The sequence below is a fragment of the Colletotrichum costaricense genome (genome assembly GCF_030867565.1).
Source record: "Colletotrichum costaricense strain IMI 309622 chromosome Unknown Scaffold_29.1, whole genome shotgun sequence".
NCBI lineage: Eukaryota > Fungi > Ascomycota > Sordariomycetes > Glomerellales > Glomerellaceae > Colletotrichum > Colletotrichum costaricense.
Window position 1 is genome coordinate 316,726 of NW_026848258.1, and position 24,765 is coordinate 341,490.

Below are 24,765 nucleotides of genomic sequence, written 5' to 3' on the forward strand. Positions count from 1 at the left end.
CACCAACGATGGACTGAGAGTGTCAACAGCCGGGACTGGGTTTCCTTGAATGATGGCATCTTTATTCATGTGGTTCTAGAAGTAATGCTATGAAATGGTGTACTTTGGCTTTATATATCGCGACAATGGTATCTTGAACAAGGTTTAAAAAAGGATCGTGACGTCGGGAATAGCCATGATATGCCAGCTATCGGGGCAAACACGACAAGGGTATCGTTTCAAATACATCGCTTCCGTACTGCGGTTTCTCAATCTGAGAGAAGTGAAGGCGCACTTATGGTTTGACGACTCTTAACGAGTCAAACCGGCGAGAATCCTGCTTCGAATTTTAGAAGCTGCCCTTCTTATGGCGCTTCTCGGTATAACCGCGCGGCGCTCTGCGCGACCGCCTCTCAGCGCAGAACTGTGTGACCCAGTATACGGACGCCGCAAACATGACGGCGAAGGCCACCCAGGAGATAATCATAAACTTCTGCCCGACCTTTGCCGAGATGCCGACGTCCTCGCCAATGTCGGTGATCTGCTTCGCGCCCTCCTTCGCGCCGATAGTCGTGACGAGACTGCCGGCAAAGAGCACGAGAGCCGCCAGAAAGGCGAAGGCAAAGTTGGTGAGCGTCATGCGCTTCTTGAAGCCGAGGAAGAAAGCGGCCAGCGAGCCGAGGATGGCGAGCCCAGAGAAGCCGATGCCCATGACGTAGAGGACAAAGATGGCGAGGAGGGCCTTGTTGACTTTGTCCATGGCGTCCTCGATGGTGTCGGGCCAGTTGAGGTCAGACAGGCTCAGGCTGAGAGGGCCTATTTCGAGTTCTTGGTCCAGCATCTTGGTGAGGTTCACGTTTGCTAGTGTTTCCATGTTAGCTTCCATGACAGACGATAGGGCAAGGTACTAGCGGGAGTTTACTTACGACCAGGGGACGGCTGGGTGCAGTTCGTGACGTTCAGCCAGACGTTGGGCGCCGTGACGTTGGGCGAAAATTGGCCGTGGCACACGTCCATCAGGTGCAGGGAGTACCACTCGGAGATTCCCAACTCGTCGGCGAGGCGGTCAGCGACATCATTGCCGATATCGTTGAGGACGTCGGACACCTTGTCGCCTACGCCGTCGATGAATTTGTCGAGGAAGCTGCCGGTGGTAGCAGCGGGATCAGCCTCCGAGGTTGCGGAGGGGATGAGGTTGTGGCCCAGGGTCGAGGTATTGAGGCGGACGACGTCGTAGTCCTCCATGAATCCCTCCTTGTGCCCGGCGAAGAGGGCGAGGAAGGAGAGGACGAATGCCACGATGGACAGTACCAACGGTACTATCACGGTGAAATGCATGTTGTCGGTATTGGCTGATTTTTCTCGCGTTGAACAAATGAAAGAATGGTTGAATGGAGACGGGGTTTGGTTGTAGATTGTTTGGGTACACAGCGGGACTTTGTGACCGCGGACCAGAGGTTTGTCGAGAGACTTATGGTAGGTGCCTGTCACTTGGAAACGTGGTGTTTAAAATCGAAAGACCCCACGACTGAAAGACTTTAAAGGTAGCAAAGGGGTCCAGGCCTTTTTGAGGAAGACCAAGTAGCCTAGGATCAATGGGTGAATCATATCGAACCAGCCATCCAAGACCCTGGACCGGCAATGATGCAACCGAGGGGACCCTGACTGGAGGTGAAAGAATGCTGTGATGGAGACGATGGACAGGAACAAGGCCCGCGGCCCCATCAGCGTCACTCGCCTGTACTGGGGGCAAAACCATGATTAGAGTAGGCGCATATGCTACGGGGGGTGGAAGGTAGGGCGGGTAGTTGGAACTTGGGCGTCTTAGCACAACGTGGGTGCCACGAACAAGTGCAAGAATCCACAGGCAGGGAGACATCATCTTTTGCTTGGTGAGGCGTTGAACAACACAGCAGGTCTAAGTCGAGCCTGACGTGGCCAAGATCTTTAGTCATGGAAGAAGGGTGTGTGGTTGGTTTGACTTGTTGTTCGGGTTGTGGATGTGCAGGTACTGTGTAGGACAATATCCAAGTTTACGTCATCGGTCTTTCTACGGCTACTGAGCCACAGCATTTCTTTCCCGATTGGTGGCTACGCTTAGACCTACCTACACTATTGGGTGTATACGTACCCTTTCAACAAGGGTGGCAGGGCCCCGTCACCAGCTGGCCATCGGATGACACCCGTGAAACCTGTTTGGACGAGAACAACAAGAACAGGAGACCAACAAGGATGCGACAGCAAGTTTTGAAGCCTCCATGACCAGTCAAGACTCTTCAGGGTCTTGCTTCTGAGGTCGTTTGCCGCCTGTGGAGGCTCAAGGTATGTTCTATTCTTTGTCTCCTGGTGCAGTCACCGTACCCGTAGCCCCAGGGGACCATGAGTCCCCCAGCTTGGCCAGCGCTAAACTCTGATTTGACCCTTGACTCTCTGGAAGCATTCGTTCCAGGCTAGATCGTCACTCCACCGGGAGCAAAGAGGAACTGACTCTGTCCATTTTTGGCACCGTTATCCAAAGCAGAAGACCACAGTCGAGATAGCTGCAGTATGTGGTGTTGCGGATAGCTTCACTATTCTGTCCAACTCTTGCGTGCTGTTAGTTTCATTCATCTCTTCTGCTGTCACCTGATGAATACCGCTAGCCAACTTAGTCTTCCTGCTTATCTACCTTCCTCAAACAGACTTGTCTCAGGGGAACACTCTTTGGCTGACTGTGCCGCAACGTGTAGCTTAATTTCCCGTTCCTTAAAACGAGCCATTCCCCTCATGCCCTTTCAATTTCTTTCGTTTGCTTCTCCAAAACTACTCCTGACTATTTCTACCATCATTGAATACCACACTCATCATGGCCAACTCAACCTCTGACGGCTGTTCCCTCACTGCCGACGATGCTTTTGGACCAATCGTCCAGCACTGTCGCGACGGTTTCGACTTTACTCTGACGTTTGAACAATGTCTCTTCACCATACTTCCCGCCTCGCTCCTCATTCTCATCGCGCCCCTCCGGTTCCGCCACCTCGGCAAACTCCCCTACGCCGTCAACGGCACCACGCTCTGTCTAACCAAACAGGCCGCCATCGCCCTCCTCGCCATCCTGCAACTGGTTCTCATAGGTTTGTGGGTAACGCACCACCGCGGCGACATCGTCGTCGTCGGGGGCGGGGAAGGGGCCAGCAGCAGCAGCGGAAGCCGCCTGCGCGCCGTCTCCATCGCCGCCTCGTGCGCGTCTTTCGCGGCCACCGTCATGTTTGCCGGACTCTCGTACATAGAACACGCGAAGAGCCTTAAGCCTTCGTCCATCCTGAATACATATATCCTCGTGTCCCTGGTGCTGGACGGAGCCATCCTCCGCACCATGTGGCTGTCGCACCTAAGCGTCGCCATCAGCGCCGTCTTCGCCGCGTCCTTCGCGTGCAAGGCGGTCATCGTGATCCTCGAAGCCCAGGAGAAGACGCGATATCTCGTGCCGTCGCCATCGTCGTCGTACAGCCCCGAGGAGACCAGCGGCATCTACAGCCGCGGTCTCTTTTGGTGGCTTACGCCGCTGCTGCTGACGGGATTCCGTCGTCTCCTGAAGCCGCTGGACCTGTTCGTCCTGGACGGGTCCATGTCGGCTGTCGCGCTGAATGAGAGGTTCTGGCTTCACTGGAACAAGTCGCCCCCGTCGAGCGTCTCGACGGCCGATGACGACCAGCCTAGTGAAGCATCACGATCGTCGTCAAGGTACCGTCTCATCAGGACGTGCATCGTCACGCTGAGATGGCAGTTGCTGGCAGTGGTCCTCCCCAGGCTCTTTCTGCTCGGCTTCACCATTTGCCAGCCCCTGATCCTGAATCGGTTCCTCGACTTTTTGCAGAACCCGTCCGAGACGGCCAACTACGGCTACGGCCTCGTTGGTGCCTATGGGCTCGTGTACCTGGGCATTTCCATCTCGTCGAGCTTCTACTGGCACGCCGCTTTCCGGTGCCTGACCATGCTCCGGGGCGTCTTGGTCGCTGCCATTTATACCAAGACGACGGAGCTGCGTGTCGCTCCGGGAGACGACTCTGCGGCTGTGACTCTCATGTCGACCGATGTAAGTCATGGCAGTTTCTTTCACCTCCCATCACCGACATCAGTACTGACTTTCGTCACCAAGGTTGAAGCTATCATTCGTGCTTGGCGCGAAATTCACGAGTTCTGGGCCAACACCATTCAAATCGCCCTCGCCACATGGATTCTCAGCACTCACCTCGGCTATGCGGCCTCTGGTCCGATCATCGTGTCGGTCTTCGCGCTGGGTGCCACCGTATTCCTCGCCCCCTCTGCTCAAAAGTACCAGATCATCTGGGTTGAAAAGGTTCAGAAGCGCATCGGTCTGTATCATCCTCTCTCCTGAGGAAGACAAAAGCCAAGCTGACCACCTTCAAAGGCATCACCTCGGCCATGATAGGCCACATCAAAAGCATCAAAATGTCGGGCCTGACTCAGAAACTCTCCCAGACTCTGGCCGATCTCCGGCTCGCCGAGATGCGAGCGGCGACTCCCTTCCGCGTGATCGGCGCCGTCACGTCCGCCGTCGCCCAAGTGCCCCTGATGATCGCCCCCGTCGTGGCCTTTGCCATGTACACGACGATTGCCTCCAAAAATGGGCAAGGTCTCGACGCCACGAAGCTCTTCGCCGCGTTGTCGTTGATCATCCTGCTGGCCCAGCCGCTTTTTTGGATGTTCGAGGTTGTGCTCGACATGAGTGCAGCTCTGGGGTGCTTCAACCGGATCGAAAAGTACTTGTGTGAACCGCCGCGGACAGAGTATCGAGATTTTCCGTCGAACTCACCCGCTAGATACTTCGAAGGTACGAGCTCCGACGCTCAAGATGTGCAACTCCAGAATCTGGAGAGCCGCAAAGGGCAGGTATCAACAAATACCAAGTCCGCAGGCACGATTGCTATTCGCGTGAAAGACGTGACGTTGGCGTGGAAGCCCGAAACAGTTCCCCCCGTTGAATTAATGGATTTCGACATATCAAAGGGCCAACTCGTCATGCTCGTGGGACCTGTTGCATCCGGGAAAAGTACACTTCTCAAAGGTCTCCTCGGTGAGCTACCACACGTTACTGGAACAGTTGCCCTGTCCAGCGATCGCATCTCTTGGTGTGAGCAGAGCCCCTGGCTCATTGTGAGTGAACTTCCGGTCTAGGATATAACAGCATCACTAACTGGATATTTAGAACGACACCATTAGAAAGAACATCATCTGCTTCTCTGACTTTGATCAGAAACTTTATCAGCAAGTTCTCCAGGCGTGTGATCTTGAGAAGGACCTCGCTCAGCTCCCGGATGGAGACGAGACATTGATCGGAAGCAAGGGGATTGCTTTAAGTGGTGGTCAAAAGCAGCGTGTCGTATGTAAATTCATTAGCTGGATTCACCTCCTTCGACTAACTAGGCATAGGCACTTGCCAGAGCCATCTATTCACGCCCTCGAATCGCTCTATTTGACGACATCTTCAGCGGGCTTGATAACCATACGGCCAGAGCAGTGTTCCAGCGCGTCTTCAGTGCCAAGAATGGAATTCTCCGATGTTGGGGAACCACGATTGTGCTTGCGACTCAGTCAGGTATCAACTTCTCAATACTCATCACCCTTTATGATACATAATGCTGATAAGCAGGTGTAGTGAGCTTTCTATCCCAGTCAGATATGATCATCGCCCTCGAGAGCGGCAAAGTAGTAGAGAAAGGAAATTTTGAGGATTGTCGAAAGGCTGGGGGCTACGTCTCAAGTCTCATCTCCACCAATACCGAGGAACAGGACGAGAGCATCCCCGAGTCAGAAGAGCTTGCAGACGGGACTGTTCGTGACGCCCCGGTAGAGAAGAGCGCCAAGGTATTGAAAGACCAGGATGACAAGAGACGACAGCTAGGCGACTGGAGTGTCTACGGCTATTACTTTGGTAGCGTTGGCGCCGCTCTCGTGGCCGTCCTGATGGTCTTGGAGGTGACGTGGGCATTCTTTTCTACGTTTCCGAGTAAGTCTCAACAACCCATTAATAGGACCTCCTCGACAAAAGCATGTCTAATATATGAGACCAGCCGTATGGTTGAAGTTCTGGACGGACTCTCAAGCAGAAAGTCCAGCGAGCCATAATGCCTACTACCTCGGGGTGTATGCCGCTTTCCAAATCAGTGGTGTGTTGTGTTTTGCCGTACTCATCTGGTAAGATAGAGGCTTTCTCTCTTTGAGTTGAGAGGCACCCCAAGTTGACGACTTCGTTCTTTCAGGTTTGTTCTTGTTCCTGTCGCTTCAAAGTCGGGCATCAGTCTACACCAGCGTCTACTCAAAGCCGTCATGCAGTGAGTACCGTCCGTAAACCTCTCCTACGATAGAGCATGAATTCTAATGTTTCGTCAAGCGCGCCCCTATCTCTGTTCACGAAAACAGATACTGGATCCATCACCACCCGGTAAGCTTGCGTTCACGCCGCCCTCATTCCCATGGTATTAACACATCCTAGATTTTCACAAGACGTAGGTCTGATAGACAGGAGCCTTCCCCTGGCTCTTGTGATTTCGCTCGCAAGTAAGCCATACTCACCCTTTTCTCTGGTCTGAAAAACATGGCGGCAGCATCTAACCCGAGCATCATCAACAGGCTTCTTCACCTGCATCGGCAAAGCATTTCTCATAGCTTCCGCCTCATGGTACATCGCCATCAGCTTCCCCTTCCTAATCCTCATCTTCTACTACATCCAACGCGCATACCTCCGCACCTCCCGCCAACTCCGCCTCTTAGACCTCGAAGAAAAAGCCCCCGTCTAGTAAGTCTCCATTTCCCTCTCTCTCCTCCCCAACACCAAACCCCTAGATCCTCATCTTCCAAGTCTAGGCAATGAAATAGAAAAAGCTAACCAGAGCCTCTCCAAAAGCACCCACTTCCTCGAAACCCTCTCAGGCCTACCCACAATCCGCGCCCAAGCCCTCACACACCCCTCCGTAACCCGCGCCCACGCCCTCATAGACCGCTCCCAACGCCCCTTTTACATCCTCCTCCTCACCCAGCAGTGGCTCACCCTCGTCCTCGACCTCACCACCACGGCGCTCGCCCTCCTCGTCGTCGGCCTCGCCGTCCACCTCCGCGACACCGTCTCGGTCGCCCTCACGGGCGTCTCCCTCGTCCAGCTCATCTCCTTCACGGAAACGCTCAAGCTGCTCATCCAGTTCTGGACCTCGCTCGAGACCTCCATCGGCGCGGTCGCCCGTATTAAGAACTTTGCCGAGGAGACGCCGGACGAGACCGAGGCGGATGCGCTCAGGAGGGAGGCACTGATGATTCGGTCTGCCGCCGGAGGGCAGCAGAGCCCAGAGGCCACAATCGTCCACGGCTGGCCCTCCCGCGGCGCCATCGAGATAAACAACATCGTAGCTTCGTACGAGCCGCAGCAGTTACACCCAGAGCCCAAACCTAACAATGAAGACACCCACCCCGGGAGAACCACCACAAAAGCCCTGGACGGCATATCCCTCTCCATCCCCGCCGGCTCCAAAGTCGGCATCGTAGGCCGCACAGGAAGCGGCAAATCCTCCCTCCTCCTCGCCCTCCTGCGCCTCCTCCCCCTCTCCTCCGGCAACATCTCCATCGACGGGGTCCCCCTCGACGCCCTGCCCCTCCTGCCCTTACGATCGGCCCTCGTCGCCATCACCCAGGACCAATTCGTCTTGCCGGGCACGGTCCGCCAGAACCTCGATCCGCTGGGTTTCGTATCCGATGCTGATGCCGATGCCGCCGCCGCCGCCGAAAACATCCTCGTCTCCGCCCTGACCCGCGTCGGTCTGTGGGACACCATCCGCGAAAACGGCGGACTCGAGGCCCAGTTCGCGGAAGAGGCGCTGAGTTACGGACAGAGACAGCTCTTCTTCCTCGCGCGGGCGGTGCTCAGAAAAGACGTCGGACGGGTCCTCCTCTTAGATGAGGCGACGAGCGGGTAAAGCACATTTCCGTTTCCTTTTCCTTTCCCCTTCATGCTAACCCCCTCCTCCCGTATACTATTACTCATCGTTACCCATCCGCCCCTATTCTATTCCAACTCTGAGAGCCGGAAAACTGACAACTACCTACCTACGCAGCGTCGACGCTCACACGGAGCGCATGGTCAAGGACCTCATCCGCGACGAATTCAAACACCACACAATCATCGCCATCGCCCACAGGCTAGACACGGTCGTCGACTTTGACCGCGTCGTGGTCCTCGACAAGGGCCGCGTCGTCGAGGTCGGGAACCCCCGGGACCTGTTGAGCCAGGGACGGGGCAAGTTCAGGGAGCTGTGGGATGCAAGTCGGCGGCAGGCTGGTGGACAAGATGAATGAGGAAACCTATGGTACACGGTGTTGAATGCACTTTGAATTGGGAGAGGACTGAATACTCGAGAATTTGTGTTGGGAATAATTTGTAACTTGATTTCCTATCTCTTCAAAATATAAACGGCATCAACGGCGTTTGCGCATCCTCTATCGGATCACTATCCACGTTGATAAATCTCCCCTTTCCAGCTCTTTGCGCTACAATGTACTTCTCAATCGCCTTTGCCATGTGCGCCGCCTCACGGAACCTCTCGTGGTCCGCAATCGGTGTGTCTACGCCGATCTCATACCCATACCTCAACTTCAGCTTTGTTACTTTGCCCCATGGCCCGGTCCAGTCGATGTGATCCCCGTCAACGTTGGCCATGAGCGCCTTGAACCATGCCCCACAGCCTGTGAGGTCGAGATACTCGAGCCCGTAGAGGGACTTGCTCAGCTTCCTCAGCAGAATGACGGCTTCGGACCAGTCATCGTCCAGGGTATGCGCGTACGCACCCGTGCCTGAATAACTCTCGGCGCGGCCGTCAGATGAGACAATCTTGGAGAACTTTGCGTTGGGCGTCAGCGACGGCTCGGGCCAGTACGCTAGGCTCAAGTGCGTGAGCGTGGGCAGCTTCGCCGCGAGCGAGAGGAGCTGCTTCCACGATACGCCGGGCATCCCGCCGCCTTGCTGTGCGCTAGGGGCGACGGTGAGGCAGAGATGCGTGATATTGGGGAGAAGCTTCGGCGGGAGCGAGGGCGCCTCTGCTGTGTCCCAGGAATCCTGCACGGCCTCGGCGGCGCTCGCCAGCTGCTGTGGGAACAGCACGTCGGCCAACTCCCTGACGGACATGGAGTGGCCCACCGAGCCAGTCAGGTCGAGGGAGTAGACGTCGTTGTTCAGGGACACCAGGCCATCGACGTCAAGTGGCTGCTGGCCGTCGTGCGTCGCAGGAGGAATCAGAATGTTGTGCAGGTCTGTAGCGGATGCGCCGCCCTCGTACCATACGCCAACATACTTTGCCAACGAGGCCCTGACGCGGCTGGGCAGTGTGTGCAAGTAGTACTGATCGTAATCCTTATGGAGCTCCCAGTTCAGGGCCATCCTTCGGAGGACGAGATCCATCAGGCTGCCCTTGTCCGGCTCGTATGTGCCAGGCAGGCCCTCCATGGCCTGGGCGCCGCGGTGGGCGGCGGTCGCGTGTGCGCGCTGGACATGGCTGGATGGTGATAACCAGCTGCGTGGAGGTGGCGGGCCTGGTGGTACTCGTCTGCCTGTGGCGTCGAATCTTGGGACACGCCTGGGGGCCGGCGGAGGGGTCTCTGGGATCTGGAGGATCTGTCGGAGAGCGGGCGGGACGGTGGGCGTGGTCGCTGCCGATGCTGCTGCTGATGCTGTCGGGGTAGCACGGGAGGATGATCGGCGAAGATCAGCCAAAAGTTCGTTGACGCCCCTACGTTGGGTCTCTGTGTTGCAACATTGTCAGTGGCCGAAGCGACGTCACGGAAAGGAGCTCGGTGAGAGAGGAAAGGTAAGGATGGGATAGAGAGAAGAGAGGAGAGGAGGAAGAGGAGGGGCCGCGGCCCGGGGGGTGTGCGCGATGGGCGTGGGGTTGTAGTTGGACTTACGAGTAGAAGAAGAGGCTGAAGCTGAGGCACCCAATGAAGACGGTGCAGTTGACTGCGGCTTCGAGTATAACGCTTGATGCCTTTTCTTAGTCATGCCCGGGTGAGAGATGAATGTAAGGTAAGGAAGGGGGAAGCTGTGTGAGGAGGCTTCCGGATGGGAGGTGTAGGCGGGGGTGGAGAAGCCAGGTACGGTAGGTTTCTCTTCGTTGTCGTCGATGGTGGTTGTTGTTGCAGAGCAGAGCAGAGCAAACAAGCTTCTAGCGGGCGCGGCTTTGTCTGCTATGTACTCCCTGTACTCTGGAATGTTGTTTCCGCCTTTTGCATCCGCCTTGGGGCAAGCGTCAGCAACAACGAGATGAGTCGCCAGTTGCTCAGGTCTTGTTTTCTGCTGTGAGTCACAAGGCAATCTGGTCAGTCAGTCAGTCAGTCAGTCAGCAAGCATACACAGTAAGCTGCAGAGCGAGGTGAGAACGGCAGAGTCATTGCATCGCTTTCCCCGGTGCCAGGTGTTGCTCACCAAAGAATTAATTGATGCCCTAATTAGGTAGTAGCTTTTTTAGGATCGAATAAGGGCCGTAGCGTGGCTTGGAAGGGGGGGAAACGTTACAAACGTCATGCTGCAAATGGGAGAGAAGCAGCACCTAAGCACCCCTCATGCGCCTCGTTTTCGTTGTTTGTCAGCTTCCGCCAGTTGCCAACTGGATCCGCCCACGAGCGCTAATACGCTGCTTTCCCCTCCACTCCAGGCGTCCAGCGACTCTCAGCCTGAGGTGAGTCCCGGTTTTACACGGACTTCCAAATCCCAGACTCCCAAGTGCCCTTGCTCAGTGCGCGCTGAATCACTGAATGAGTCGGGCGGCAAGGGCAGAGCACGCCAGAGCAGGACCTTTCCCCCTTGGGGCAAACGCATGGTCTGAGCGTTCGGATGTGCGAAGAAGGTGCCCCGGCCCGGACACGGGCATGACCCGCTCTGCCGGTCGACGGCTCGGCAGGTCCTGAACAATTGACAATCCACGACCTTGTGGTTTGACCCACTTCCAATACCTCAGACCTAAAGTAAGGTACTACCTTGACTTAGAGGAATGAAATTGACTCGGGCCCCCTTCCACAAAACAACAACAACCTCTACGGCCCGACTGACGGGCTTCTGGGCCCCCCCTTCGTCTCCCAATCAACTTTTATTGTCTCTGTCCATCACTTTTTACTATAGAGTAATGTGAGGAAAAGGTCCTCTCCTGGCAAACTCGACTGCCGCTAGACCTAACAGCACCTTAGAGTTTAAGACTGCGTCCGCCAGCTTTGTGTCACCCCTATTTCGTGTAATGTTTCAACAGAGAATTCCAAGAGGAGAGATTATTGCCTAGCATCTGTCCATGGAGCATTCACTCTAATGCGGGGCGTGACTGGTGAGCAATGCATGTCATGGACGCCACCAGCACCGACGGATGGATGGCGATACCTAGAACCATTGAACCTCGAACCATCCTCTTATCTGGGACTGGCTCGTTATGGCAGTCTCGATGCAAGAAGCCGCCATATCACAACTCATCATATTCGCCAAATCCGCCCTCGTGGCTAGATAGTGTTTGTGTGACCTTCTTGGGCCTATCCAGGGCTTGAAATAGGCTGCCTGTCTTGTCTTTTCAGCTGTTGCTGTCAACGACTGTCTCGAATCAGTGATGGGTCCCTATTAGGAACATCGTGGTAGCCGGGCAAAGTGGTCTCTCTTTTTGCTACGCGCCTTGAAGATCGGGTAGCCGCACAGCTGGCTCTATCGATTGACTTTCCTCACGTCATCCTATTGGGCTATCACAATCACGAGTCAGCAGCCCGTTGAAGATATCGCATCATTTTGACCTCATCGAGGGCTAGGCCTTCCCTTAGACCCAGATGTTGGCGTACGAAGCCAGAGTTGTTATGATACCCCAGCCAGGTAAGCCACGTCAAAAGCGTGGCAGAGCTTGCTTCGACATCCAAAGGGCCCGGTAGCCGATGGATCCATGGATCTATCATTAAGGGCCCGTCCAACGTTGCATCCACAAAAGCCCTTGGCAGGCTCCTGACAGGCGGGCCTGAAACTGGCCTGCTGAACAACGTGCGTCTCGGATGCACACGGTGTTCGTCGTTGACTTTTGCCAATGGCGCGACATATTAGACTCTGGTACTCTTGTACGCTTAAGACGTCAGGCAGGTCAGGAGCATGCTGCTAGCCCGCAGATGGAGATTTGCGGATAGTCTGGGACGGTCTTCAGGGATGCCCGAGGGCAACCGGGGCGGGTAACCTGGGTGATCGACCGCTCCTGATCCTTTACCAATCACCCTTTTGTGTTGTGAAGGAGGCCTTCAGCGGGGAGGTAAGAAGCCTTACACAACATGGTCAGGGGCCCGGTCATGGAGACGAAACATGAGGTGGCGCTTGGTGGCAAAAAGGCTTGCTGACGGGGTCTTATACGTTTGACAATTCGAGATTGACAGTCCCAATCTGGAAGGAGAAAGCGAACAAATTCGGAAATCTGTGTTCCAACATTGGCCAGATTCGACGTCAAAGGCAACATGATGAAAACCCTGTCCGTAAGGGGGTCATCGAGGAGGGGCTTTTCGGTAGATGCGCAGTTACAGCCCATGATGTCGTGACGATCCCGAGGCAATGGCTCCAAGGTGAATGCTCATGTGCCCCTTGTAGCCTCGTAACAACCACTATCCGATCTGCGACATGTGAGTTATCGGCCCCCAAAGATTCGCCTATGCCACCTACGACTCAACCAAATCTGGTGTCTTGAGCGATACGCTGGCGCTTTTCGGAACGAGCCTGGCACTCGAGACCGAAAGACAGCGATCGGATCCTGAGTGTGTTATTCTGGGTATCTTCCCTAAGACTGCCAGTTCCTTTTCTCTTTTCGACTGCCATATTGTCATGATGTGGAAGCCCTTTCGGCTAAAGCCCTCTTGTGTCACCTGGAATGAATTTTGCTGCCTCGAGGGGTACAGTCCTGCAACGGCAGGGGGTATGGCATGCTCGGTAGTCACGAGGCCTAGGCTCCAGGTCACAGAGCATTTCCTGTCGTTGGAATGGCGCAAAGAAACCCAGGCCGGTAGTCTCACGGCGCCTTGGCCAACCCGCTCTTTCAACTAGGAGCTTACGCTTGCCGGGTTGACCTTGCGCGAGAGACGAGTTCCGCAAAGACAGCGAGAACATCGGAAAGTGAGCATCGAGGGGTTGGAGCTGACGAGATTGCCCGTCGTAGAACAAGAGCTGGAAATTTCTTTCTTGACCGCCTTTTTGATAATTTCGCGAGGCAACCAGCATACCGGGTCCTTCTGTCGCAATCCGTAGAGAGACGGGGGTGGCTCATTATAAGCCAAGTCAAGACCCTAGATGCCCGCGTCGAATGAGACGAGAAGTGATAGGCCGCTGTCACGTAGTCACTCCTTTCAGGTTTTGTTCCACCTTGTCTTCTCCCGCCTCTGTACAGGTCTCGTACATATCCAGGCAAGAAAGCCTGCTGATAGAAGCCTCATTGGAAATGCACACCCTGTCGAGTCTGCGGTGCGTACGCCACATATAGCGGGAGATTTCTGCGGGACCGGGGAGCAGAGCCATAACCTTTTGATAGCTCTCTCTGCATACTTGCTTCTTTGTTACCGAGTGTCCGATGATGAAAAGGACCCGGTCCCTCACAGTCGCCGTAGCTGCTGTCACATTGTCGAAGTGGTCCGTGTATACTTATTGCTTTGCAAGGGTTGATGGCCGGATATGTAAGAGAGACGATCCGTTTGGCTCTCCTGTTGTCCTGTAGGCGGCCCTGCGAGACATTCCTGGGATGTTGGGCCGGGAAGAAGTAGGGTTGATACCAGCAGCAGGACGCCTGACCCGAATAGTCAGCGATAGATTGTGATCCGGAGGCATAGCTTATCCCAAGATAACTTGGCAATAATGACACCGAAAGAGAGAACATGTGGCAAGCCGTCGTATGGTACCAGAAAGGCCCTAGAGGTACAAAGTAGTACATGGGGCGGGTTCGGGACACGGTCCGGTTAATAATCATGCTGTATGGCCATGGCCATGGCCATGACCCGGACTCTCAATAGACATGCTGTATGGGTAGCTGCTCTTGTCGAAAGTATGAAAACATAGTCCTCGTTTTGAGATATCTGCTGGCTGGTGAGTCACATAGCTGTGATATCTGTATGTTGGAGTTGATGGCCGGCTTAGGCTACGAAAGTGTTGGAAAATGGAGCGACACCAGTCGCATTGATTCAACTTGTCTGAAATCTGACGAAGACATGGTACCAGACCTGTTCTAGGTTCTGAACGGCACAGTTGCCATGGTTTGCGTTTTTGCGGCCTCCAAGGGGTGGGTGTTTGTCCAGCAAAAACAATGTTTCCGGACAAGTATCAGTGCAGAAGGAGGCTTGAGAGATTCGTGCACAAGGTACTCAGACTGGTGTAGCAAGGCAAGAGCCAGAAAAAGGCCAGAAACACGAAACGAAGGGAGAAGAGAGGGCCGATGGCGGCGCGATGCCGCATGGCTAAGGAGTAAATGTGCCTTTCAAGAGTCGGTGAAAGAGCCTCGGGGAGGTAGTGCCAGCGAGAGATGCAGCGAGGCAAAGGAGAGCCAAGGGATCGGATGAGGCTTAGAAACAGATTCAGCGGTAGCCACGGCAAGCAGATATCTCGTTGAGCTTTTTTGTCAGGTGAGGTGAAGAAGATGATGTCTGAGAGCTTGAGGGAACTTGCAAGTTAAGGAGCAGAGTTTAGATGTATGTACCAAGGGCGTGGGTGTGAGTACCTACCTGCCTTTACCTCATAGGGCCGGAGGCACAGGAAGGCACAGTGTGCGAGCAGTATAGTACTTTAAGGTAAGTAGGTAGGAAGCAGCTCGTTCCGGCAGGCAGCCTGCGTCAGGTCTACCGGGCTTAGTCAATGTTGGTCGGCGACTCGGCGTACCGGAGATCAAAGAGTAAGGTACGGGTAGAGGTCGTAGACAATGGAAGCCCAATGCCACCTCAGCATTGTGTCGTACCACATATCATATTACCTTACATATTGCAGTTGTGAAGATGAAGACTAGGTAGGTAGGTATGGGGTACCTTAGGTAAGGTAGGCGTGTGTAGGTCGATGATATGCAGGCTGGGCCGTGTAAATGAGGCACTCTCCCGCTAGCCAATTGGAAGACCCACTTGACTATCGGTACATTCACCTGAGTGCTCCACTTCTACACCGTACCGTGTGAGAGCCTTCCTTTCCAGTACTGTCAGCTCCATCCCAATTCCCGCCATCATTTCTCACCTCATCACCAACCCCAGACAGTGCAAGCTCTCTTGACCACCTTGGTCAACGACTGGTCCTCGACCACGCCCGCCGGCCACACCACACCGCATGTACCTACATGTTTGTTTCCTCCTTTGCTCGAGGGGCTTGAAATGCATGGCTCCTTGCTGACCACTGTACAGCATTTCATTGATTGCTCGAGCTATGGCGCTCATCATCTCCAACAAGGCACCTAGGAGCAAGTCAACGTCGTCCCCCTGAACGAGGAAAGCATTCATAATACTCCGTACCGACAGCTGCTTTGTGCATACGTATCGGTACCTAGGTATCTGGGCCTGCTCGTCAAGCCGAAAGCAAGAAACCTATGGATAGACGACAATGCAATATTTATGCCGCCCTCAGCTCGTTCCACTCGCCTCTCAGACGATGGATCGCTCGCCAGCCCTGTATTCGATTCATTCCAACCCCCAAATGTTCAACTTGTGCGTTTGTTGTAGCCTCTAGATACGGGGTCTGATCCTATCCAGGTCGAATGCTTGACAAAGTTGCGACATAGCCTGGATGCCCCAAAGGCGCATCGCATCAATCCGCAGACGCACACCAACGACGTCTAGACACCATTCTTGGAACAGAGTCTTGCATCCCGCCTAGCCTCTAATTGCAGTATATTCTATTCCCGCGATTCTCCAAATTTTCCGGCACTTCCTTGTGTCACCACCCTCGCCGAAACCCCTGTTATGGCCTTGTACATGCCAGACCATTAGCAACAACAACAGCAACATCTTTCTTTACTGCAACAAGTCCGCCGTCAAATCTTCTGCTACTCAGCCGGTGTCTGCCCATCACTGAGAGGACCCTGGTGTCCGTGATACGTCACATCACACAAGATCTGATCTCTGGAAGCAGGCAAAGGAAGAAACATGGGGAAATGGTGCCTTTCATACTTCCATCTCGCAGGCGACGACGAAGAATCCGGCACATGCTGCTGGAGAATTAAGCTACACTCAATTCGGGGGGGGGGGGGGGCTGCATTATGATTTACATGTCGATGACATGCTGCTGGACACGACAGAGCAATCGTCAGCGCCCCCTCACACATCTGCCGTCCCGTCGGTAGTAGCAACAGCAGTAGCAGTAGAAGCGGCAGCAGCGGCGACGGCGTTGAAACGAGCCAAAGAAACGGCCACACTCAAATTCGAGCGGCCCGATCCGACGTGACTGGATCATCCTCGACCAGCTACTTACTAATTAGCCTCGACCATCAGCTTTCGTTTGGTCAAGCTTCGTCTCACGAGTGCTGGCCGTGGCTCTGGCCGTGTACAGCAAAGTGTCCAACATACAAACCCTGCCCTGCTGGACTGATTCTCCCTCCAGCGGATATCAGGCCATAAGTCAACCGGCCAGTCCGGTGGCCCAAAAAGACCCGGAAATCAGACTTCTGAAACAATGAAGTTGGTTCCATGCCTCATGTATGGTGGCGCGCGCATCAGGTACAATTGTCTAGATCTTTCTGGACTAGTCAGCGGGAACCTGCACAAACGACTTGGTCAGCTAACGCATTGGCCTAAATTGAGTCTGCACTTTTGAACACGAGGTGCAGAGCCTATCTTCCCGACACTAGCATTGACGACCTCAGGCAAAAGATTGGCCGGTCCGTACCATCTTTGGGTCAGTTTGGAATTAGCATTGCCTGCTTTTCTCCCATTCTCGGGTATTGCGACATCCCATTGGATCCTTACGAAGAGGCACGGCTCAAGTTTGTTCTAATCCTGCATTGTCATGCTTCGGCTCCATGGATGATGAGTTCGGTCTTGCCAGCCTCGGAGAGGCGTTCAGTATTCGTACGGTCACTCAAGCCGCTAGTCAAAGTAAGCGCGGACAACCTAAGAACACAGCGCCGTGGAGAGAAATGGTCCGATGGCAAGCTGTCAACCAGGTTAAGGCGAAACCCTATTCTCATCGCACGTGTCATGTGGCGAGCCTGTCTCTGCCGGCCGAGACACGTCTCTACAAGTCGAGTCTGATCATGGTTCATCAGGACCGATTCTGCGGCAGCTCGAGCGTTGTGCTCATAGACAAGCCACCAAAGGATGCTGGGTCGCATGGGCGGCTTTAGGGCCGAAAGCTACGTGGTGGATCTTCAACAAGACCACGACTTTTGCCAAACGTGTCTTTGGTGTGGCTGTAGAAGACGTGAGGCTGCCTCCACCATCGTCGTCAGCCTAGACTTGAAGTTCTCTGGCTGCATACAATTGTTCCGATGACACGAGGTCAGAGCTCCTCCGCAACGAATTCGCTACTATCAACTTGTTTCAACCAATCCAACGGCACTTAACGCAGGGTGTCGGTCAACTCTGGACGTCATCCCAACACCTGGATCTCAATGGCCGGGATTGTCCGCTAAACGCCCATCTCCTTTCACGACGACTGCAAGCTGCCGCTGATAGCCCTCCTCGTCGCCAAGGGCAAATCCTTTCCCTATCTGAAGGGGTTGTTTGTGGCGTTTCATCCAGGCCCTTGATCAACGGGTAGGTGCAGAATTGCTGCATGGAAGGAAAGCTCAGCGAGGCTTGGAAGGCGTCGTCTTCCGCTCACCAACCGAACGACCTCGACTGACCCGGCTACACGCCGATGCAGGTCAGTAGATCCTCCGCTCCTTGGTTCGAAGAAGGCGCCTTGATCTAAGCCTGAATCCATCTGTTGTATCATGTACAGGCAGACTATGGCGATGGAAACGTTGCTTGTGCTAAGAGTCTCTAGCCATCAGGCTTGAGCGCTTGTCAGCTCGCGGATTGATGAGCGGTATAGCATCATTCCACCTTGATTGCACCCTTAGACACGGCCACAAAGACTTGCTTGCCTGAATAGCCCCACGGACCTGGGCCATTGAGAAGCTTGGCCAGCAGCAAAGTCGAGTTGTACAGACTCCCACCCCCCTGACCAAAATACCTCGACTTTGGCCCTAGCCGGCTCCCGTTACCTTTGCTTGACGGCTTGGCGATGGGAAGTTTTCCTACCCTGCGCATTCGGTTCACACACCTGTAATCGTATTCTAGCAAAGGAAGCACCAAAGGCAGGAAAAGCACGTCTTTTCGAAAAGTCGACCGGGGCTTCTGGGAGCTCTCCGCAGTGCCGCACGACTGAATGTCTCTTTTTGCCGTTGTCTCAGAGACTGCACAACCCATTTGCTGCTCGCGCGCGGAGGCCCCCGCCCTACCTCTCCCCGATATTGTATATTGTATCCATTACACCTTGAGCTTCTAGGACAGTAGCCGGACCTCTGCTTGCGAAATCCAGCTGTCTGCTGCTTCTTGGTTTGTGCAACTGTGTCCAGCAGTCAGTCGCAGTTGGAGCCTCCAACCCATCTCTGTCTCTGTGCGATCTTGAGCCAGCCACATCTGGGGTTTCTCGGGAGGGTATATAGATACCTTGCTTCCACGATCCTGCACTTTTTTGGGCCTCTCGTAGACTCTTCGACTTAGACAACTACATCTCCAGGACAGAGACTCCTTCGATATCTGTTTAGAACGAATAGAAGCTACTGGTTTCGACTGCTCGAGTTACTGCACCTTCCTCGCATTACGGCCTACAACAATTCACTTCGAAAGCCTATCCGATACTCGGAGAGACAAGACATTAGCCAACAACAGTCTAACATCTGATCAACACGAAAAGTTGAAACACGAGAGAATCGTCATATAGTAAGTGGAAACCGCAACTCTTCCTCCTTTCCCCCTCGTGGACTATCACTAGGTCTCTTTGGCGCGATGCTCCCTCTTCGTAAGTTGTGGGTTGCCACTCAGGGCGATTTGCACCGGGGTTCGTTGGCTAGGACCCATCTTGCCGGTTCCCCCGCGTCAGAACCTGATTCGCGTTGATTGAGGACGGGGTCAATCGCTGGCTTGCTGACCATTGTTGATGAGGCAGCTGCACAATCTGTCGCTGAAAGATAAATGAGAACTAACTCCATTTCAGGTACCTATAGCAATCTGTCGTGCTCTTCTTCCTGCGAGTAAGTGAGACCGCGCTCTCCGTTGATCACCTAGTGTGGAGGAGGACGACCCAGCCAGACCATCTCCAAATGGGAATGCGCAACCAGATAGGCGGGAAAGACAGCAGCTTGATGTGCGCTGCATAAGGCAGTCTTGGAATCCGCGCAGAGGATTTGTCAATGTTTACGGCACAGCTGTAACGGCGCGATGCTGTTCTTGCCCTACCCGTGGATCCACGGCGGTGTCTCTAACACGATCGATCGATCATGTTGGAGCAGTGGGAGATGCGCTCATGGGTCAAAAAGAAACGGCCACGTTTGTTTCTGACAGAAACGCAAGTTGGGTCCGTTGCTGACGGCAGATTCGAATTGGCTAGGTCAAGCAGGATAAAGAGCTGCACGCAAACCCTTGGCATGACAGGGGCACTCTTGGAGAGTCAACCGGTGAGTATTGAAGACCCGTGAGCCCGCGTGGAGTGTTGGGAAGAGTATCTTTCGAGTCGATTCTTGGAGCCGAGCGAAGAGGCAGAACAGTCTACAAGACGAGCATCGCGGCAAATCAAGCCAGTACCTGCCGAATATCTGAGAGGGAAAGGCAACAGAAGCAAGTCAGTGGAAGAGGATTGGACGAGTTTGTCGGGTGTGTTGGTGGGATGGTTGGGTTGGGTTGGTTGGAAAAGGAGCCAGGATGTTTGTTATGGGAGCATTGTGTGCTGACAGTTGCGGTATCGAAACAGAGGATCGAGGAACTGGGGCGACGAGAGCGCTGTTCCAGCGCCAGCACTAGCACCAGCGCCAGCATCAGTACCAGATCACCGCCCCTCTACTACGGCACGACACCCCTCGTGGCCGGCACGGACGACCGTCGTATGAATCCTCAACAGCTACCAAAGGTACCGTGTTATCCGTCATCCTATTTCTGCCCCCTTCTTCCCTTCGGAATCCCTCCCTTTTTCGCGGCTCGCTTGCTTCCCTTCAGGCTTATCCAAGAGGGGGGGGAACTCGTTATGGATACAATGTTCCTATCCTGGTTGGCCTGCCTTACCTGATCGAACAACCATAACAACCCCCTGCAATGTCACTTTTACGCTTCGTTCCCGAGCCCTCTTCCCTTCCGTTCCCTTCTTTCCCTTCCCATTTCCTTTACATCGGATCGTAACGGACGCTGTGCCCTACGGATACTCCGGACCCGGAAATCGAAAAAAACCAACTGGAGCAACAATTGCGGCGGATGTTGCAACATACCAACAACAATAACAACAATGGACCGGCATGTTCATCAACTTTGATTGATTAAATCGGCCAGGAACCCGTCCATCGGTCGGCGGATGGGGTCGGATCTGCTGCACAGCTACTTAGCTCATCAGCAGCACATTTACGATTACGATCCGGCACAAATTAGCATTATCGGCAAGACGAGACATTGCAAGACAAGACATTTTACGCACAGGACAAGACGAGCGAGACAGACGCGCAGAAACCAACAACGCCTTCAACGGGTGGCGCAGGCAAGGAAGGGCGGGCGAGTCGAGGGCTGGTCTACGCCCAGATCCACGTTCCTAGCCACGTCCCGACGGCCTGAACCTGTCCCGAAGTACGGACAGGCAAGGAAGCGGGCCGAGTGAGGCTTTGCGAAAAGGTGCGTACGCGATTTGGCTCTCATTGCTTTTTCCAATGTCTCTCCTGCCTTGCACACATTCGTCGACGGCACTTTGAGTTCGTCTTGTTTCTCATTTTTCTTCCCTCTCGCCATCTCAAATCACCTGCCTCCCCTTGGAATTGCATTCGGACCAGACAGAGCAAGAGGAGGAAGAAGAAAAAAGCAAGAAAAAAAAGAACAAGGTTGAGGGAAGAGAGCAGAGCAATGCAGCAGAACAGAGCACATTTGGGCCCCCATTCGAGGACAACCAACATGCATGCAATTGCTCCAGTCGCATGCTTTTGTGCTTTATTCGTTTCTTTGCTCTCTCTCTCTCTCACTCTGTCGCTCTCCTTTGGGGCCTTGAACTTCCATAGGCCCATCTGATGGGACGAGGAACATAAGACTCGGAGACGATTGGTACTACCACCACCACCATCAATGCCTTGTCCCCCGACACTCAAAAGGCGCGCTGCTGGGGAGGGCGCATCGATGTGCCTCGCACTCATTGAATCACTCACTCGCTCACTCCCGGGTTGATGTGAGGTGTGCCAGCCGGGCGTGTGAGCTTGAGAGGGAGATGTGAGCATGCAGATAAGTGTGTGTATGAGTGTGTGTCTGCTCTGCAAGACTTATCACTCTGGCCTGTCGGCAGGCTCGCTCATCTGCAAGTCATGCAAGCAAGTACACTGTGGTGCCTGATGGTATTGGATTGTACCGTGTCTTTCCCATGTTGCCTCTTCTCCTCTCTCTTTCTCTCTTACGCTCTCTCACTCTCACTCTCACTCTCACTCGCCCACACACATACACACACCACACGCACCTGTACACACACACACGCACACACCGTCCCTCTCACTCTCTTTCCCTCTGTCTCTGTCTGTCTCTGTGTCTCTTAGCCTCTCTTTCTTTCACTCAGTCTCTCTCTCTATCTCTCTCCCTTCCCCTACTGCTGTCTCCCTCTTCCCCCTCCGCTGCTGCTGCTGCTCCCGCTGCTGTTGTTCTTCTGCCGCCGCTGCATCCACCGTGGCTCCTCATCGGTCGGGCTCAACGAGACCGACCAGGCCCAGACCGGTCAACCCCAATACCAGCACCCACCCCCTCCCTCTTCTACCTCATTCTCAAACTAGTTTATCGCATGTTACCTCCTTGTGGGAAGATGTCTCTCTTTGGCACGCCCAGCTAACTATCGCCCATGATTGCGCCGCAGGTCACTCACTTGTCCCCTCTGTCCGCTTGTCTGTGGCGGATCACGCCTGAGGCGTCTCGCCCCCGCAACACCCACACAGCTTCCCCCCCGGCTACTACTCCAGCAACGGCACAGCATCCAGATCACTTTGCGAGATCTCATTCTTATTCCCATCATCTTCATTCTTCCAAGAAAGAAGAAAAGGCTATGATCTAACAAGTGCTGCCATCCAAACAGGAGTTCGAACCGTCGACAGGCTATGATTACCTTGACATGCAGGCAGCTTCGGGCAATGACATGCGGTATGTAAACTTCTCCTTGATTTTGATCTCGACTCCTGCCCGGTCCTTGCCAGGACATGGCTTCTGCTTCTTTCTCGGGACTGCAGGATCGTGGTGCTGCGGTGTGCAGGCCTGGTCGGTCATGGCTTTCTTCAGGGTATCCAGTCACTTGGAGCCCTGGTCAGAATTCCACCACCGACTTGGCAATCGTACTCCTCGCTCTGCGAGCCCTACTAAAGATCCAGACTTCTTTGGCTCGAATTCTTCTCTTCTGATCGGTTCTCGGCTCAGCGTCCTAGTTTGGCGTGCCTTGGACGCGGAAAAGACGTATGCAGAGACAAGGGCATCTGATCTTTGCAGCGGCGAAGGATGGACAGGCGTGGGTAGCTGCCTTCTGGCAACCAACGTGCGACTAGAAATCCGCAGGCGTTCCCGCCTATCGCAGCGAGATGGTTGTGCGTCCTCGCATGACCCGATCCTGTATCCGCTGGCCGTTGTGCAACACGCTGCTGGCAGTACGACGAGTTGGTAGCACTGACACTGTGTCTCGCATGCGGATGCGGTACAGCAGTTGTCGTGCCAGGCTCCAACCCTTTTGCTTTGTACAAGCCTCTTCTTTCGGGGAGCCACTCGGGCTGACGAGAACATCAGATACGAACACAACGCCAATGCTTCTCTGTCGACGATCGAAGGCCCGCCACAACAGTCGACACTCTTAAACCTATTCAATCCACCTATAAGCAACACCACTCCGTACTCCGCTGACGGCGGCTTCTACCATCCAGCCACCTCTCACGTCTACCCCAGCCTGGACGTCGTCAGGCCTCGCCTGGGTTCAAAGTAGGTTGCACACTGTTGCCCCTCTCCGACACGCTACCAGATGGAATCGATCCTATGCTGTCAAGATAGAAAGACATGGTCAAACTCACAGACTTACTTGACAGTAGCACCTCTTCAACGGGTATGGCACATGCCCACCGCTCCACAGCATTACCCCATCCTGGCACACACATCAGCACTCGAGACCAGTACTCTCCAGCGACGCCATCCTTCAGGAGGGTGTCGGAGCACCAGCCCAGATCTCCATCGTACCCAACTGCTCTACGCCGTCACCCCATCTCGCCAACGTCTAGTCCCATTACCGGTTTCACGGCGCCCACGGCTCTGAGGATGGACTCCGGTCACTACCCTTCGTCCTCCTCGAGGGCACAGGCGAGCGTGCCTCCACTAGGCAGCATCAACCCCCTCGGCATTCTCCAATACACTGACGGAAACATGGGGCAAGTCAAGATTGACATACAAGGCAATATCGACAAGGGCTTCTTCCAGTCTGAAGGAGACTGGACCTGCTACAGGAGGAACTACTTTTCTTGCATCTGCTCCTTCGGCCTGACCCCGCACTATCCTGGTCAGGGTCTACAATTCACACCGCAAGGCTCGACACAACCGTACTCAGTTCTCGGTTTCGCCATGTCCATCTCTGCTGTTGTTGCTGAGAACGATACCCACGTTATCGACCTCGTACAGCATACGCCTAAAAGAGACAAAGGTCCCGTCGAGAAACCGGGCAAAGTGCGCCTCCACCCGAAACATCCTCAGATGTCGCATCCTCTCGGCCTCTACTCCCACGATACCGGGATAGGAGGTTCGTCAAGACTCGGGGGGTATGACGCCCCAGGTGGATTCATTGGTCAACAAGGTGGCGGTGACTCGTACCAGACAGAACACACATTTGAGCGCATCCAGTTCAAGCAGGCTACAGCAAACAATGGGAAGAGGCGAGCTGCCCAACAGTACTATCACCTTCTGATTGAGTTGTGGGCCGATGTAGGATCGCAAGGCCCGGACAACTATGTACGGGTCGCCTATCGAAAGTCGGCCAAGATGATTGTGCGTGGCCGGTCGCCAGGGCACTATCAGAGCGAGAGGCGCGCCAGCACAAGCAGCGGGCCAGGAGGCTCGGGCGGGAGCTTCACCGGATACCCAACTAACTCGATCATCGGTCCCGACTTTGGGTCCGCAGGTGCGATGGTCGGAAGCGGATACGGGGGAGGCTTCGACTCCCGGGGAAGCGCCCATTACGGGTCGACACGACACCATCCAGAACTCGAAACCATGCTGCCGCCAGAAGACGCCAAAGCCATCGAGACGACGAAGGAATACCAATATTATCCGGGTCATATTTACGACACGAGCGATTCCAGGGGTGGCGTGGAAATGTTCACCCACAGCCGCCACGCGCAGGACAACTTGGTACCGCACATGACGCCAACCTACGACCCTCTCCACGACAGAGTCAAGCGGGATCCTGAGGGGGCGATGTTGCCAAGCATTTTCCAACCTGGGGCACTCATGTCGAACCAAAGGTGCGGTCCTTTTGAGGGCAAGCCGACGTCGGGTGGGTACTACCCAACAATGGTGCCCCCGTCCGGTGTCAATGTCTCCAACATGACATGAAGAGACATG

The 24,765-nt window shown here is 54.5% G+C and overlaps 7 protein-coding genes across 7 annotated transcripts; 4 read left to right on the top strand and 3 right to left on the bottom strand.

Moving 5' to 3' along the window:
- Positions 1–328: 328 nt before the first annotated feature.
- Positions 329–1,317, bottom strand: CCOS01_16377 (SUR7 protein; the record flags this gene model as incomplete). Its single annotated transcript, XM_060464513.1, has 2 exons — positions 329–840; positions 906–1,317. The coding sequence occupies 2 exons, from the start codon at positions 1,315–1,317 to the stop codon at positions 329–331; spliced, it is 924 nt and encodes a 307-aa protein (XP_060305009.1).
- A 1,507-nt stretch (positions 1,318–2,824) lies between these two features.
- On the top strand, positions 2,825–8,325 carry CCOS01_16378 (uncharacterized protein; the record flags this gene model as incomplete). The annotated part of the gene is made up of 13 exons (XM_060464514.1): positions 2,825–4,054; positions 4,118–4,334; positions 4,391–5,136; positions 5,189–5,362; positions 5,413–5,578; positions 5,633–5,989; positions 6,054–6,177; positions 6,243–6,314; positions 6,374–6,424; positions 6,476–6,540; positions 6,613–6,778; positions 6,887–7,942; positions 8,085–8,325. The coding sequence occupies 13 exons, from the start codon at positions 2,825–2,827 to the stop codon at positions 8,323–8,325; spliced, it is 4,665 nt and encodes a 1,554-aa protein (XP_060305010.1).
- A 103-nt stretch (positions 8,326–8,428) lies between these two features.
- On the bottom strand, positions 8,429–10,543 carry CCOS01_16379 (tafazzin; the record flags this gene model as incomplete). Its single annotated transcript, XM_060464515.1, has 3 exons — positions 8,429–9,765; positions 9,928–10,334; positions 10,539–10,543. The coding sequence occupies 3 exons, from the start codon at positions 10,541–10,543 to the stop codon at positions 8,429–8,431; spliced, it is 1,749 nt and encodes a 582-aa protein (XP_060305011.1).
- Positions 10,544–13,064: 2,521 nt separating this feature from the next.
- CCOS01_16380 (uncharacterized protein) lies at positions 13,065–13,528 on the bottom strand (the record flags this gene model as incomplete). Its single annotated transcript, XM_060464516.1, has 2 exons — positions 13,065–13,298; positions 13,355–13,528. The coding sequence occupies 2 exons, from the start codon at positions 13,526–13,528 to the stop codon at positions 13,065–13,067; spliced, it is 408 nt and encodes a 135-aa protein (XP_060305012.1).
- A 6,076-nt stretch (positions 13,529–19,604) lies between these two features.
- On the top strand, positions 19,605–20,772 carry CCOS01_16381 (uncharacterized protein; the record flags this gene model as incomplete). Its single annotated transcript, XM_060464517.1, has 3 exons — positions 19,605–19,634; positions 19,928–20,083; positions 20,641–20,772. The coding sequence occupies 3 exons, from the start codon at positions 19,605–19,607 to the stop codon at positions 20,770–20,772; spliced, it is 318 nt and encodes a 105-aa protein (XP_060305013.1).
- A 787-nt stretch (positions 20,773–21,559) lies between these two features.
- On the top strand, positions 21,560–22,015 carry CCOS01_16382 (uncharacterized protein; the record flags this gene model as incomplete). The annotated part of the gene is made up of 1 exon (XM_060464518.1): positions 21,560–22,015. The coding sequence occupies one exon, from the start codon at positions 21,560–21,562 to the stop codon at positions 22,013–22,015; it is 456 nt and encodes a 151-aa protein (XP_060305014.1).
- A 1,199-nt stretch (positions 22,016–23,214) lies between these two features.
- CCOS01_16383 (NDT80/PhoG like DNA-binding family protein) lies at positions 23,215–24,756 on the top strand (the record flags this gene model as incomplete). The annotated part of the gene is made up of 1 exon (XM_060464519.1): positions 23,215–24,756. One exon carries the CDS (start codon positions 23,215–23,217, stop codon positions 24,754–24,756), a length of 1,542 nt encoding a protein of 513 aa, XP_060305015.1.
- Between the last annotated feature and the right edge of the window lie 9 nt (positions 24,757–24,765).